This window comes from Rutidosis leptorrhynchoides, chromosome 7 (assembly GCF_046630445.1).
Source record: "Rutidosis leptorrhynchoides isolate AG116_Rl617_1_P2 chromosome 7, CSIRO_AGI_Rlap_v1, whole genome shotgun sequence".
NCBI lineage: Eukaryota > Viridiplantae > Streptophyta > Magnoliopsida > Asterales > Asteraceae > Rutidosis > Rutidosis leptorrhynchoides.
Window position 1 is genome coordinate 36,848,361 of NC_092339.1, and position 18,279 is coordinate 36,866,639.

Here is an 18,279-nt window from a genome sequence, read left to right on the forward strand (position 1 = left end):
AACTTATCATTAAACTGTTTCGTTAAAACAAACTCGTAGTTTCACAGGTCATTTCAGAAGTATAATAAGAGAAGTAAAAATAAAATTTAAATTTTAACGGGAATAAAATTAAAGTATCTCACGAGTAAAAATATTAAATCAAACATAGATGCTCTTTTAACTTTAAAATATAGTCCGAGTTAGTGTAGCACATAAAAGTCATACCACATAATAATTAAATTACAAAGTGTAGGCAAATTAAAGTGGAAATAATAATAATTCAACGTCGAACGACGTCCTTCCCTAAGACAATTAGTAGTAGTAATGATAATGATTTTAGTCTTATATACAGAGTAATTAAGAAAATTTCATCACCCATGTCGTATTTCGTTTAGTGCGGGTCAGCGGGAGAGGGGTTTTATCGGTTATGTTTTTGAATTGGTCCGAGTTTTCTTCAGGACAGTAGTTGGGGGTGGGTTATGCAAATACGAGAGATGAACGTTTGGTGGTTTAGTCTCTCAGGATAATCTCAAACTGATGTCCAAAAAAATTAAGAAAATTTCATCAGGTATAATTAGTGTTTTTGCGTTAATTTTTATTTTTATTTTTTTTTTTTTTTTTTTTTTTTGAATTGTACTAGTACATGAATTCCAAATTGAAATTTGCAACAAATCGTTATCGTAAGATCTAGATAGATTTGTTTTTAATCTTTCTGACGTATTAATTACTATCTTATTAATTTCCTTTGCCATAATTTTCCTTTAAATTGCCAAACGAACAAATGCAAAACACAAGCAAAAATAAACAACACATAGCTAGAAGTATCTTAAAATGACCCTAACCGGTGATGAGCAGACCCATTTTGTTCTAGTACATGGTGCGTGCCATGGAGCCTGGTCATGGTTTAAGCTCAAACCCCTTCTTGAAGCTGCCGGTCACCGTGTAACAGCCTTTGATCTGGCTGCATCAGGTACCGATACAAAAGTGATACAACAAGTGACCACAATTTCCGAATACACTAAGCCGTTGTTGGACCTGATGGCCACCATATCACCGGGGGAGAAGGTTGTGCTTGTGGGCCATAGCCTCGGTGGTATCAACATAGCCCTTGCCATGGACATGTTCCCAGAAAAAGTCTCCGTTGGCGTCTTTCTCTCTGCATTTATGCCGGATTCTGTAAATAGGCCGTCTTATGTTTTAAACCAGGTAAAAGATCATAATATCCTGTCAACAGCACCAGCTAATAGCTAGTCCTGGTCCAAGCAAATTTGATATGGATTTTTACATGCTTAATTATTAAATCTTCGTGAACTAATTAAAGACATCAACGCGTGTGTTTAAGGACGTAGCATTACGAGTGCTTAAGCTTTTGTAAACAAATCTGAGTCTGTATGGAGTCATGGAGAAAATATGACTTAATGGGTGATAACTCGTTAAATATGTAATTCAATTAAAAATTAACTTTTTCTCTAATCTCTCAAATATAAATGTAAATTTCAAAGTAATTAAATAAGTACAAAAAGTTATAAAATCAACCTAGATGACAATATATGTATATTCCTATATTTTTTTTTTTTTAAATTATACAGTATTTAGTATGATCTCGGGCTCTCAATCCAAAACGAACAAGTTCAAGTTCCGTCAGTACTTGTATTCATTTATTATTATTATTTTCATATGAGATTTCAGTACAATGAAAGGACTCCGGCTGAAGCATGGTTGGACACACAATTTTTGCCATACAATACCCAAAATGAGTCTGAAGTATCAATGTTTTTCAGGCCAAAATTTATATCGTCTAAACTTTATCAACTTTGCACCGATGAGGTAATTGTTGTATTTCTCGAACTCTCGAAGTCTTTAATTACCCAACACACATACTATATTGTGGCACATTAATGATAGGTTTTTTCTAACGAAATATTTATGGCTACAGTTTGCTTGTATAATTTAATAAGGATACATTTAACTTATGATATGTGCAATACTATTTTTTTTTTTTTTTTTAACGGCCGGTTAGATGGTTAGTCACCCCACACATGCTAGAAGGAACCCTCTCTCGAATCTTCGCACTTACGTGAACCGGATCGATTTTATTATATACCTACACCTGCCAGTAGCAAAGCGTAGGGACCACAGACCCGAAGGTTGACTGTGTATATATAATATACGGTAAACCTCCCCCCATAGAATCGAACCCGCACCAATCGCAATTGAAAGGATACGGACCCACAGTCCAGGAGCTTGGTACCACTCAGCCAAGGGCTCGGTGGTTATGTGCAATACTATTATTCACGTTAATGTAATTTGTTATAATGTAGGATCGCGAATTAGGAAAAATACTGATAAGGCCAGGATCATTATTTCTGAAAAGTCTATCGGAAGCACGACCCTTTACAAAAGAAGGTTATGGTTCAGTGAAACGAGTATTTGTGGTATGCAATGAAGATGCAGCCATCAAAAAAGAGTTTCAAGAGTGGATGATTAATAATAATCCTGTTGATGAGGTGAAACATTTGAAAGGCGTGGATCATATGTCAATGATATGTGACCCAAATCAACTCAGTGTTTGCCTTCTTGATATAGCCCTTTCTTGTCCTTAATACAAAGAGATGATCTTTGTATACCGGCCTATTTTAGTCACGTCAAGACGTCATGTAACAACCAAAATATATTTCAGTAAATGATTTAATAAATGATTTAGTTGGTTTCTACTTTCTAGTGTATTAATTCGGGAAGTAGGTTCTATTTGAGTAGTTTCTACATTATGGTATTGGGTTTAAATAAGTTTAGTATAGCCTACCTGGCAACCTGATTGTGGGTCTACGTTAGTAATCAAAGAACAATGTTAAACGTTGTCCTTAGAGCTACGTTTATGTTTATCATATTTTTTTTTAAAACTCTATATAACTAATTAAAAGTATAGATATTCTTCTTCAGAGGTGTCTTCGAGCATAGGCAAGATAGACAACCGCCTAGAGTTCAAAAATTTTGAAGGACCCAAAATTTTGAATATGTAAATATTTTTCTCAATATATTTAATTAAATCAAATAAAAAATTATCAATTAAAGTTAAAATACCTTATTTTTAATAGTTAAATACAATGTAAGTAAATAAATAGATAAATTTGAATAATAATTTTTTATGCGTAGTAAAAAAGTTTAACGTATATGTAGGCTCATTTTTTTCTTCGTCTAGGTCCTTTAAATTGTTGAGACGACCTTGTTCTTCTTTTAATAACAATTTTCTCAAATTGTATCAATATTTATTCATGGTAAGTTTAAATTATGAAATAAAATAAAATTATATACAGTTTCGAGGGGATGACCACCCCTTAAATTTTAAATGATTGGTACTTTATCAATGTAAAACTAATAATAATATTTGAGGCTAAAATAAAACTTAATTAAAATAAAAATGCCATGTGTCCCTCAAAAATAAAAATGCCATGTATATTCTAAAATTGTACTCCTTCACTTCTAAAATTATTATTTCCAGATAAAAAACACACACTTTAATAAAAAATATTTAACGAAAATATTGAAATAAGGATACACATAGTTTATCTTCATGTGCGCTGTAAATGATGATTTTGCTCTCATGATCCTCCTAGCACATATTGATTTTAACAAAAATATTTAATGGTCGTTAGTATTAGGTATTAACCGCGTAACAAGTGCAAAAATTGAGGACATTTAGATAAAAAAAAACCCTGAGATTCATCCGTGTAATTTACACTAAACATTAGGGACCAACTGTGTAATATTGTCTTTTTTTTTCTTTTTCTTCCAATAAAAAGTTTCAAGTTTGACTAGGGGTGTTCATAGTTCGGGTAGAACCGAAAAAAACCAAGGACCGAGGAGGAACCGAACCGAAACTGAAATACCCGAGAATATTTGGTTCGATCCTTGGTCCATATATTTTGATTATTTCGGGTTTCGGTCCGGTCCGAGTCATACCCGAAAAATCATGATTTTAGACCGAACCGAAACAACTGATATATATATATATATATATATATACACATACATACATACATACATACATACATACATACATAATCGTCTTCTCTAGATATATAACAACTCAGTTCCATTGTAGAATTTGCATCAAATATAAATTCCTTAATATGTATAGTTGGTGGTCTAAATATATTTATATATTACAGTGCATGTTTTCTTCATAGAATTATTTTCTTAATAAATTAACATACTCCGTATAATTTTGAAACGACCCGTTCATATCACTATAAACGCAGTACGTTATTCATTGGTCCCATTATAACGACCCGTCCTAATCCATCTGGACGAATACATTATAATTGGTTACATCGCGAGGTACTTGACCTCTATATGATACATTTTACAAACATTGCATTCGTTTTTAAAAGACAAACTTTCATTACATCGAAAGTTGAAGGATTGCATACCATTTCATAGTATATCTAAACTATAAATGACTTGATAATATTCTTGATGAACTCGACGACTCGAATGCAACGTCTTTTAAAAATATGTCATGAATGATTCCAAGTAATATCTCTAATATGAACAAATGCACAGCGAAAGATTTCTTCCGTACCTGAGAATAAACATGCTTTCAAGTGTCAACCAAAAAGGTTGGTGAGTTTATTAGTTTATCATAATCATTCATTTCATAATTTTTAATAGACCACAAGATTTTCATTTCCATTTCTCATAAATATACGTCTCATGCATAGAGACAAAAATAATCATTCATATGGATTGAACACCTGGTAACCGACATTAATAAGATGCATATAAGAATATTCCCTATCATTCCGGGAAATCCTTCGGACATGATAAAAATGAATTCGAAGTACTAAAGCATCCGGTACTTTGGATGAGGTTCGTTTGGCCCAATAGATCTATCTTTAGGATTCGCGTCAGTTAGTAGATCGGTTTATTAATTCTTAGACTACCAAGCAAAAGGGGCATATTCGGCTTCGATCATTCAACCATATAACGTAGTTTCGATTGCTTGTGTCTATTTCGTAAAACATTTATAAAAGCGCATGTATTCTCAGTCCCAAAAATATATATTGCAAAAGCATTTAAAAAGGGAGTAATGAAACTCACAATACTGTATTTTGTAGTTAAAATACATATGACGACATAGAACAATGCATGGTTGGCCTCGGATTCACGAACCTATATTATTTGTGTATATATATTAATACATATAATCGTAGTCGAATACATTTATATATATAACCTATTAATGATATTATTTTTTATATTAATAACATATTTATATTTCATATATTCCTTTTATATAATAAAATATTGTGTTATGTTATATGTGTTAAATATATATTTATGTATTTCATTTGTTTATGAAATCAGTAGTTCAAATTATACCAAGTTAATATTAGTAAAAATAATGATAATAACATTAATAATATACTTATGTTAATAATAACTCTATTAATGATAATAACAATGAAATTAATAATAATACTTGTAAAAATATTAATTTTACTGTTAATGATATTTATGATATTGATTTTAGTAATTACATAATAATAATATTCGTGATAATAATAATGAAATAATAATAATGAGAGTATTAGTAATAACTACCTCAAAGGAGTAGCCTTTTAAAAAAAATGCCCAAGTCCGGGTTTGAACCCGCGACCTCCCGCTAACCCGATAATACTCCAAGACCACTCCTCAAATTTTATTTTTCTGTTTAAACTCGTAACCCATATATATCGAACTCAACTATAAATTGGTTTTCATTTTCTTTTTCTTCTTAACCATTATTTAACCGAGGTTAATCACAACCAACTATCATCATCAAATATTATGACATCAGCACCATTCGTTATTATCATCCTATTCATCATCGCATCCTTATCTTAATCATAAGATTATCATTACCATGATGATGTCATCGCCATTTACATAATTTGTGAATCTGTTAACCAGATTTATTAGCACTAGCATCGGATCACTATCTTTTGTATTGGATCATTATTTTTATATTAGCCCGATCTTATAAGGCCCATTTAGCCTACTAGTCTACTAGCCTATATGTATCTACTTTTTATATTGGTGTACAGCTGTGAGGTTGTTGATCACAACGGTTTAATCTTCTGCTTTTTAACATTATCATGATCACAATATTCGTCAATTTATCCTCATCACAATATCATTGTCACACCACCTCATCTAACATCATTATCATTAAACCCTATCATCTAATCTTTACGGTATCAACACTGTATCATATTATCACTTATCACTTTTATCATAATCTTGTTACTCGTTATATTTCATCTTCATCAACAATCGCTATCATCATTTAATCATCACTTAATCTGTTGTTCATCAAAATCATAGCATCATTATAACATTTCCGCAGTCATTATCGTGAACTCTAATCACCATTTTCATTATACAGGAAGTGGGTTTCAAGTAATAACAAGCGAAACAGTGATTGTGTTTGATGTGGTATTCGGAGAGAAACAAACAGAAACAAACGTCACTGTTGTAAGGGTAATTTGTGGTTTGATGGTTGCAGCTTTAAAACAACGAATAGCAGTAGTGTAGCAGTGAAGAAAGTGGTTATTTCCAGGCAGTTTGATCAGCGAACAACAAGAAAAGAGAAAGAAAAAAATGTATAGTACTAGCAAAAGTTTCGATGATGGTGATGGATTGTGTTTACAGCTCGTAATAGGAATTTAAATGGGTTTGATGGTTGTAAATGTTGACGTGTATTGTGGTTTAGTGTTTTAAGATAATGACGATTTCAAGTGGTGGAGACAGCAGTGGCCACCGGTAGTGGTGGTGATGAGGGTGGCGTTTGGCTATGGTGATGATGAAGAAGTAATATATATATAAGTTTGTGTGTGTGTGGTGATGCAACAGGAAAAAAATATAGTAAAAGGAAACAGAAGGAAACCCACTTGCAAAAGCTAGATGGCCATGGTGACAGATTAGGGTGATCCTTGTTTTGTTCCGGGTCTTATCAAGCTAGAAAGTCCAGCAGATAACGAGAAAAAGCAACGAACAGTAAGGTAGTGGTGATATGGGTGTATCGAGCGTGTAAGTGGTGATTCAAGTAGAAACGGTTAAATGATATGGTTGGTGATTACTCCGGTTGAAGATGGTTTGAAGTGAACCGAAAATAGAACTATGATAGTTCGAATTAGATGAACTCGAACAGTCGAGCAGATGATTAAAGAGTTTGATGTTGGTGGTTCATGTAAGGAACAAGAAGTAGAGAGAAATGGTGATGGATGTATATTCTATATGCAATCACTTTATGTATATATCATAAGAGATTAAGATTAAGTGGAGAGAATTAAAACAAACACAGTACCCTCATTTAACATCTCGTGAATTTATTTGTTGGTATGTTACCGACAGATTTATCGGGCGAAAATCAGTGGCGGATAAAAGTGTTCAGAAAAATCCCATATTTTTAAATTAACTGTATTTATTTATTTTTGTCATTATGGTATAAAATTCGATCATTAATTATTAAATAAAAATTACATCAACTGTCCCTCTCATTTAAGGGTAAAATATAAAAAGTGTTAAAACTTAACAAATAGTTCCTAAATACATTTATAATAAGCCAAAAATTTATAGAACTCATTTTCGAATCACCGTTTATTTTAAAATAATATAAGTTCGTTTTTAATTCGTTTACTATCAATTGAATGATAAATGAGCATTTCCGTCGTTTACTAAATAACTTCAAAATTTCTTATATATATATATATATATATATATATATATATATATATATATATATATATATATATATATATATATATATATATATATATATATATATAACATACTTTATATATTCACTTTTATAATAAATTTTAATATATCTTATATTAATTTACATATTTATTTATAACAAATTGTATATTGTATATAATAGTTTATTAATATTCTTATGCATAATTATTTATATTTACTTATTTATATATATTTATCTATTTACAATTAATGGTTCGTGAATCGTCGGAAATGGTCGAAGTCAAATGATTTCATAAAATAAATTCAAAATTTTGAGACTCAATAGTACAGACTTTGCTTATCGTGTCAAAATTAAGTAAGAATTAAGTTTAAATTTGGTCGGAAATCTCCGGGTCGTCACGTACCTACCCGTTAAAGAAATTTTGTCCCGAAATTTGATCGAGGTCGTCATGGCTAACAATAAAAATGTTTTCATGACGAATATGAGCTGATAAATAGAGTTTTATCACCATTGAATAAATTGAATAAAACGATTCAACTACTTGAAGCGTACGAATGAAGTTATCACTAAATAGTGAAATGAGAGAGACAAGTTTCATCATAACTTTTGACTAGTTACTGTTGAATTCCGGATTTCAAGGGATTTCAAAGAAAATCTTCGTTATCTATATAAGATTTGATTCGTCAGTGGTTACGGAAATTAAGATCTCTTTAATTAACTGTGGTCATCTGCCTCGATTGCTCTGTCGAATGCTTTCATTATAAATTTACCTCTTCCATTTTATTATTCTCACCATTCCTATTCTTCCTTAATCCATACTTCTAAAGAGTGTAAAAATGCTTAATCCAGTACTGATCCTTGTCCTTCTTCTGACAATCGCTTCTGTCTTCCTCCTTTTTCATCTACCATCGGAGGAATCTGTTAACTTCTACTATTACCATGGGGTTATAGTGTTTTTCATTCTCCCGTGTATTTATGTTACTATCCACATTGATATACACGGCTTGTAATTTATGTGTTTGTGATCGGCTTTGTATTTTCCTTTATATTTCGGAGCTCCATGCTCTGGTTTTCTCTTCCCGATTCTAAATCAAGCTAATAATGGTCCAGAATTCGTAGATATAGAGTTTCGAATGATCATAATGTTCTAAGCAGGAAGGAACGTAATAGCACGATTTAATTCGGTAAATTACCAGAATCACAGAGGATAAAACTATCAAGAATATATATTTTCTTGATATGTTCAGAGGTTAAGTAGAATGAAAGAGTTATGTAACATGGCACACGATGACGGTATGATCTACTGTGAACCATCATCACGTTTCATTAGAAACTCAACATGACTTACTGTAATATAATCACGTTGGTCGGGCGTCATTATATTATCCTAACCCATGCTCCAATTCCCAACACTTCTCCACAATTCATTCATAATTTATACTTAGATTTTACAAAAGTTTCCAATATAATGGAATACAAAAAACACGAAGAGGTATATAATTTTGGGCTAGAATATTTATGAAAATATCCTCAGAAATATCGAAGATATTTGTGATGATATTTTGGAATTTCTAAGTTCGAAGGTTGATGAAGAAAAATTTTTCGCAAGATTTTAACATGACTTCGGAGCAAGATATTCTCTAAAGATTTTATCGGATCCAGAATTACCCGGATTCTTTGAATATAGAGTTTGGTCCTTGTATTTGTTCTTGGTCTCCTTCATGGTTAGCTCAATCTATTTTTCGGTACCAAACTTTCTATCGAGCATTCCCAACACTCCATTCTTCATCATCAAACTCTTGGCCCTTTAGGACATCTACAATTTTGCTGTTTCCTCTGCATGTAATGCTACCATATCTGAATCATCGGTTATCAATCCGAGATGGTTTCAAGAGAATTTTGTTTTTAGATGATTAAACGCTGATGGTAATATGGTGGAATATAAAAGGTTCCCCGGTAACAATAAAAGAGCACGCATACATATCAAGGTTATAATAAGGTTGTTTCAAACGCAAAGTCGAAGTTGACTTGCTGGAGTTGTGACAAAATTTGCTACCTTGAGAAGGGATTGTAAAGTTATTTTGGGTAATAATAAAGCCAAAGAAGCTAGCACAGATACGTATTAAACATTTACTCAAGTTCCGAGTGTTTTCAGGTGCATAACTATATGCATAAATCTTTCCTTCCGTAGATGAAGTGCGGTTGGTTCATCCTCTCGATTGAGGTGTTTTCAAGAATCAAGAAAGGTGTGAATGCAGATTGAAATTGTCAAGATACAAATGAGGTTTAGGATGAGATCAAGTGGCAAACTTGAAGAATTGTTTAGTTTCATATGTTATAATCAATATTTTAATTTATTTTAATTGTCCAATATTGGTAGTCCACAGTTAGCAGTCCACAGTTACTAACTCAATAATTCATATATAGTTTATAATATTCGAATTAATTAATACATCATGTCTCAGACTCGATCACAACTCAAAGTATATATATTATTATAGAATCAACCTCAACCCTGTATAGCTAACTCGATCATTACTGCATATAGAGTGTCTATGGTTATTTCAAATAATATATATAGATGTGTCGATATGATATGTCAAAACATTTTATACGTGTCCCAATATTTAAATGCGTAAATAACAGTATTTAAATGACGATAAATAAAGTGCGTAAAATAAATAATAGAAATTAAATGATGATAAATAAAATTGCGAGAATATAAATTGCGATAAATAAACGGTGATAAATAAATTGCGATAATAAAATGTAATAAGAAATTAACAGTTAGCTAGGAACAGTTAGCTAGGATTTTGTTAGCGTGAATTCTTAACAAAATTTCTCATAGTTAATTTGTTTGTTTCTAACAAATTTTATTTTGTCCAATGTTTTCTTCATTATGCCACTTGTTGGATTCTGATAGGTCAAAATCCAAATATGAAATTGAATAAAATGGTTATTTTGTAATGAACGGATTCGTATATCTTGTGGATGTGAGTAGGATAGTAAATGACTGTTGAATCAGATTCGAAGAATGTACAATGTAACTTATTAATATGAAATCTAAATATTCCTCGGGTATTACCTACCCGTTAAAATATTTTCACCATTAATAGTTTGTACGAAAGAATTTTTAATTACACTCTTTATGAAAATATACTTACATATATATTTTCTTCAGATGTAATCATAGATTTAATGAGTTAATATAATATTAATCTCATTTGATTTACCGTTAGAACCAGAATACATAATCTCTAAAACATTAGAGATTACATAATCGCCATGAAGAACGAAGATAATTGATGTAGAACGATACGTAGAATGATGATTATACTCGAGGTACAGAATGAGATGTTGAGGCATAGTTTTTTGATGATACGGGTGCTGTTACTGATGGTACTGTTGGTGCCGGTGACGTTGCCGAAGCTGGTATGTTTTGCACCATATTTTCCAAGGCTACAACTCGGGTGCGAAGCTCGTTGACTTCTTCCATTATTCCGGGATGATTGTCGGTCGGAACGAGCGGATGAATAAGGTTTAGAATCTGAGGTATGATACAGTCGTTGCGAGATATCCCGTAAATGAGAGTGAAAATGGTGTTTCGGATTGGATCGCCGGTACGAGCTTCAGGTTCTTCGCCAAGAGGGGAATTTGGTTGATGGAAATGATCACCTTCTTTTTGTCTCCAATGATTAAGTAGGCTAAGAACCCATCAGATGAATTGGGGATGGATGATTGGTTGATTCATTCTGGTGACATTGCTTTCGGAGCTTAGGTGAAACTCCATATCGGAATAGCTGTCGAAATCCGAGGAATTTGAACTAGTTGAGGGATTCGTCTCGTACGATCAGATGAAGGATTTTCGATAAGAAATAGATTATAGGATGTAGATTAGTACCCTGCAATACATAATTTACATATGCATATATAATACTAAAATCCCATAAGTTACGGAGGAATCTACGGAAGCTGTCAGGCAAAGGTAACAATATCAGATACGCTAAGATATGAATTTATCTATACATTGTCTATGCAATAGAGGCAGTAAGACGTGTCTTAGACTTTAAGGATGATAAGCAAATAATTTTCGACACTAAATGATAAGCAAAACTTTTGACATGCAGACACGGTCGAAGTCCAGACCCACTAATGCATCTAAACAACTATCAGTTAGACACACCAATGCAAGACCTGGTTCGCTAAGACCACCGCTCTGATACCACCTATAACGACCCGTACTAATCCATCTGGACGAATACATTACAATTGGTTACATCGCGAGGTACTTGACCTCTATATGATACATTTTACAAACATTGCATTCGTTTTTAAAAGACAAACTTTCATTACATCGAAAGTTGAAGGCATGCATACCATTTCATAGTATATCTAAACTATAAATGATTTGATAATATTCTTGATGAACTCGACGACTCGAATGCAACGTCTTTTAAAAATATGTCATGAATGACTCCAAGTAATATCTCTAATATGAGCAAATACACAGCGAAAGATTTCTTTCGTACCTGAGAATAAACATGCTTTCAAGTGTCAACCAAAAAGGTTGGTGAGTTTATGAGTTTATCATAATCATTTATTTCATAATTTTTAATAGACCACAAGATTTTCATTTCCATTTCTCATAAATATACGTCCCATGTAATAGTGCACCAAATGAACATATATTTAGGCACAATATCCTTCCAATATGTAAAACTTTTAGTTGTAATTGTTCTATTTTTATGTAATATTCGTTTAAATAAATAAGTGCGAAGACAAAAGAAGAAAACAACGATTTGAAGACGCAAATGACCAAAAAGCTCAAATGTACAAGATATAATTCAAGTGGTTCAATTTAATAATGAGAAACGTCTAAAAATTACAAGAGTGCAAGCCACGAAACGCAAAGTACAAGATATCTCCGCGTACGAAAGGACGTTCGAAAATCCGGAACCGGGACTTGAGCCAACTATCAACGCGCGACGCAACGGAGCTAAAATTACAAGTCAACTATGCACATGAATATAATATAATATATAATTAATTCTTAAAATTATATATATATATATATATATATATATATATATATATATATATATATATATATATATATTATATTATATATTAACCTGTCGGCAACAAAAAAACAAGCAAATGTGAGCTGTCCCAGGGGCCATGCGATCACATGGCCTGACAGTTATAAACCCATGCGATCGCATGGCGGTAACAGTGAGGTCAGGTCCTATAAAGTTCGCGTGTTTTGGCCAAAATTCACACATCTTTTTCTATCCTCTCTATCTCTCACGATATATATATATATATATATATATATATATATATATATATATATATATATATATATATATATATATATATATATATATATATATATATATATATATATATATATATATATATATATATATATATATATATATATATATATAATTTATAATTTTAATTTAAGATTAATAATAATAAGGGTATGTTAGCGAATGTTGTAAGTGTGTAAGTCGAAATTCTGTCCGTTTAACGCTACGCTATTATTAATCATTGTAAGTTATGTTCTTCCTTTTTAAATTAATGTCTCGTAACTAAGTTATTATTATGCTTATTTGAGCCAAAGTAATCGTGATGTTAAACTAAATATTAAGACGGGGTTATTAGATTTTGTACCATAATTAAGGTTTGGACAAAAGACCGACACTTGTGGACATTAGACTATGACTATTAATAGATAAGGGGTATTGTCTAATTGAGCGACAACGCATTGGAACCTGTCGAACCTATCTTCAAATTAGTTAATCTAATAATTATTAAAATGATTATGTATGTCCTATTTAGTGACATTTATACAACATCTTTTACGATCATTTAATTAATTATTCGGGTTGGGTAATTGATTATTCATTCTGATCAAGTGGATAAATTAATATTCATATCTCATTAAAACAGGGGTGGATTACATACAAGGATAATTGGTGTAATTGTTAACAAAGTATTAAAACCTTGGATTACGCGCAGTCGATAACCTGGTGTAATTATTAACAAAGTATTAAAACCTTGTTACAGTTCGAATCCCTAATTAGTTGGAATATTTGACTTCGGGAATAAGGTTAATTTAACGAGCATTTTATAATTATGACCGATGGACTATTATGGACAAAAACCAAATAGGTATCAAATAATCCAGGACAAAGGACAATTAACCTGGGTAATAAATTAAAATCAACACGTCGAACATCATGATTACGGAAGTTTAAATAAGCATAATACTTTTATTTCATATTTCATCGTACCTTTATTTACTGTCATTTTAATTACTGCAATTTACTTTATCGCAATTTAAATTTTGTCATTTATATTATCGTCATTTATCTTTACGCTTTATTTAAAATCGACAAACCGGTCATTAAACGGTAAAAACCCCCTTTTTTAATAATATTACTATATATAATTATATATATTTTATATAAATATAGTTGTTAAAAATATAGCGTTAAACTCAGCTAGCTCCCTGTGGAACGAACCGGACTTACTAAAAACTACACTACTCTACGATTAGGTACACTGCCTATAGTGTTGTAGCAAAGTTTAGGTATATCCATTCTATAAAAATATATAAAACTTGTGTAAATTGTATCGTATTTCGTAATAAAAATATAACTATTTCGTATACACCGTTGCACACATCAAGTATTTTTGGCACCGCTGTCGGGGACCCGAAAGCGAAACGCTATATAAAAAAAAGATTTTTATTAAGTTTTAATTTCTTTTTGTAAAAATACGTTTTAAATATTAAAAATACAAAAATATAAAAAGAAAAACAAAATATATATATTTTTAATAGTTGTTCAAAATATATAAAATTATAAAGTATTTTTATTTCTATTTTAGTTTTTAAATATAAGTTTTAGTTAATTTATATAAATATTTTATATAAATATTAAAACAGAAAAAAAAGAGTAAAAGTGATTGGGCCCAACTGTAGCAGCCCAACATCTGGCCTGGATCCACGAACCATGCGATTGCATGGATTTACAACACTCTGCTCATGCGATCGCATGAGCTGATTTGACAGGCCTGAAACATTGGATCCGTCGAATTAGGGTTGTAATTAATAATTATTATTATTATTAATTAAGATTAGGGTTTATTTATTTAATATTTAGTTTTAGTTTTTTTAATTAATTTGTAATATTAAGTGTTAATTAGTTTTATTATTTAAAAAATTAATATTTTTATAAAATAATAATATAAAAATAATATTTTTATAAAAATTGTACTTTTATAAACTTTAAGTTTTATTTTTATATTTTGTATCTTTTTAATCGTTTAATTCGTAAATTGTATATTTATCGTTCATAATTAGTATTAAGACTAGTATTTTGCCGTAGTTATTTTTATTTCTAGATTTTTAGGCTTTGCCATAAAATCCCTTAAGTACTTTTTCTTTAGACTAAGATTTAGATGCTCTAGAATTTTACGACGTCGCTTATCGCTTTAATATTTTATATATTTTAGTGCCTCTTAAGTTATTGCCATTTTGGATATAGATTTCCTTTTAAGCTTTAATACCTTTAGGCGCAACTTTTTAATATTTAGTTTTTAGACTTTTAAGTTTCGACGCGCTATTTTCTTATTATTATTTTTTCGACGCTTATTTTTCAACGTTTTTCGACGCGCTCTTTTTCTTTCTTATTTCTCGACGCTCTAGTTTTTAGGACATAGAATTTTCTATTTCTTCTCTAAAATTTCAAAACGAAAAAAAAATTATTTTAAGCAATTAAATTGATAGACATCCAAATTTTTCTGGTTCGTAGTGATAGTTGGATTTGTTAGTGGCGAGTTGTGGGCTTCCGATTTAAAGGGTCCTGGCTACCTGCTGTAGTGACCCGAACTTTTCCATGTTTATATATATTAATTGAGATTGATGTTTACATGATTAAATGTTTCCAACATGTTAAGCAATCAAACTTGTTAAGACTTGATTAATTGAAATAGGTTTCATATAGACAATTGACCACCCAAGTTGACCGGTGATTCACGAACGTTAAAACTTGTAAAAAAACTATATGATGACATATATATGGTTATATATATAGTTAACATGATATTATGATAAGTAAACATATCATTAATTATATTAACAATGAACTACATATGTAAAAACAAGACTACTAACTTAATGATTTTGAAACAAGACATATATGTAACGTTTATCGTTGTAACGACATTTAATGTATATATATCATATTAAGAGATATTCGTACATCATAATATCATGATAATATAATAATTTAAAATCTCTTTTGATATTATAAACATTGGGTTAACAACATTTAACAAGATCGTTAACCTAAAGGTTTCAAAACAACACTTACATGTAACGACTAACGATGACTTAACGACTCAGTTAAAATGTATATACATGTAGTGTTTTAATATGTATTTATACACTTTTGAAAGACTTCAATACACTTATCAAAATACTTCTACTTAACAAAAATGCTTACAATTACATTCTCGTTCAGTTTCATCAACAATTCTACTCGTATGCACCCGTATTCGTACTGGTACAATACACAGCTTTTAGATGTATGTACTATTGGTATATACACTCCAATGATCAGCTCTTAGCAGCCCATGTGAGTCACCTAACACATGTGGGAACCATCATTTGGCAACTAGCATGAAATATCTCATAAGATTACAAAAATATGAGTAATCATTCATGACTTATTTACATGAAAACAAAGTTACATATCCTTTATATCTAATCCATACACCAACGACCAAAAACACCTACAAACACTTTAATTCTTCAATTTTCTTCATCTAATTGAACTCTCTCAAGTTCTATCTTCAAGTTCTAAGTGTTCTTCATAAATTCCAAAAGTTCTAGTTTCATAAAATCAAGAATACTTTCAAGTTTGCTAGCTCACTTCCAATCTTGTAAGGTGATCATCCAACCTCAAGAAATCTTTGTTTCTTACAGTAGGTTATCATTCTAATACAAGGTAATAATCATATTCAAACTTTGGTTCAATTTCTATAACTATAACAATCTTATTTCAAGTGATGATCTTACTTGAACTTGTTTTCGTGTCATGATTTTGCTTCAAGAACTTTGAGCCATCCAAGGATCCATTGAATCTAGATCCATTTTTCTCTTTTCCAGTAGGTTCATCCAAGGAACTTAAGGTAGTAATGATGTTCATAACATCATTCGATTCATACATATAAAGCTATCTTATTCGAAGGTTTAAACTTGTAATCACTAGAACATAGTTTAGTTAATTCTAAACTTGTTCGCAAACAAAAGTTAATCCTTCTAACTTGACTTTTAAAATCAACTAAACACATGTTCTATATCTATATGATATGCTAACTTAATGATTTAAAACCTGGAAACACGAAAAACACCGTAAAACCGGATTTACGTCGTCGTAGTAACACCGCGGGCTGTTTTGGGTTAGTTAATTAAAAACTATGATAAACTTTGATTTAAAAGTTGTTATTCTGAGAAAATGATTTTTATTATGAACATGAAACTATATCCAAAAATTATGGTTAAACTCAAAGTGGAAGTATGTTTTCTAAAATGGTCATCTAGACGTCGTTCTTTCGACTGAAATGACTACCTTTACAAAAACGACTTGTAACTTATTTTTCCGACTAGAAACCTATACTTTTTTTGTTTAGATTCATAAAATAGAGTTCAATATGAAACCATAGCAATTTGATTCACTCAAAACGGATTTAAAATGAAGAAGTTATGGGTAAAACAAGATTGGATAATTTTTCTCATTTTAGCTACGTGAAAATTGGTAACAAATCTATTCCAACCATAACTTAATCAACTTGTATTATATATTATGTAATCTTGAGATACCATAGACACGTATACAATGTTTCGACCTATCATGTCGACACATCTATATATATTTCGGAACAACCATAGACACTCTATATGTGAATGTTGGAGTTAGCTATACAGGGTTGAGGTTGATTCCAAAATATATATAGTTTGAGTTGTGATCAATACTGAGATACGTATACACTGGGTCGTGGATTGATTCAAGATAATATTTATCGATTTATTTCTGTACATCTAACTGTGGACAACTAGTTGTAGGTTACTAACGAGGACAGCTGACTTAATAAACTTAAAACATCAAAATATATTAAAAGTGTTGTAAATATATTTTGAACATACTTTGATATATATGTATATATTGTTATAGGTTCGTGAATCAACCAGTGGCCAAGTCTTACTTCCCGACGAAGTAAAAATCTGTGAAAGTGAGTTATAGTCCCACTTTTAAAATCTAATATTTTTGGGATGAGAATACATGCAGGTTTTATAAATGATTTACAAAATAGACACAAGTACGTGAAACTACATTCTATGGTTGAATTATCGAAATCGAATATGCCCCTTTTTATTAAGTCTGGTAATCTAAGAATTAGGGAACAGACACCCTAATTGACGCGAATCCTAAAGATAGATCTATTGGGCCTAACAAACCCCATCCAAAGTACCGGATGCT

At 30.9% G+C, this 18,279-nt stretch overlaps 1 protein-coding gene across 2 annotated transcripts; it reads left to right on the forward strand.

The window, feature by feature from the left end:
• The first annotated feature begins 781 nt into the window (after positions 1-781).
• LOC139857590 (salicylic acid-binding protein 2-like) lies at positions 782-2,817 on the forward strand. Of its 2 annotated transcripts, XM_071846402.1 has the most exons (3): positions 782-1,185; positions 1,669-1,806; positions 2,301-2,817. In XM_071846402.1, the coding sequence occupies exons 1-3, from the start codon at positions 811-813 to the stop codon at positions 2,580-2,582; spliced, it is 795 nt and encodes a 264-aa protein (XP_071702503.1). In that variant the 5' UTR covers positions 782-810; the 3' UTR covers positions 2,583-2,817. The 2 variants fall into 2 exon arrangements, with proteins under 2 accessions (XP_071702503.1, XP_071702504.1); XM_071846403.1 differs by lacking the exon at positions 1,669-1,806.
• The last annotated feature ends 15,462 nt before the right edge of the window (positions 2,818-18,279 follow it).

Bases quoted from the DNA above. Each gene is read 5' to 3' on its own strand.
- LOC139857590 (XM_071846402.1), top strand. From the start codon at position 811: ATGACCCTAACCGGTGATGAGCAGACCCATTTTGTTCTAGTACATGGT. The intron at 1,186-1,668 runs GTAAAAGATCAT...ATGAGATTTCAG, and splicing joins CGTCTTATGTTTTAAACCAG to TACAATGAAAGGACTCCGGC. The intron at 1,807-2,300 runs GTAATTGTTGTA...GTTATAATGTAG, and splicing joins ATCAACTTTGCACCGATGAG to GATCGCGAATTAGGAAAAAT.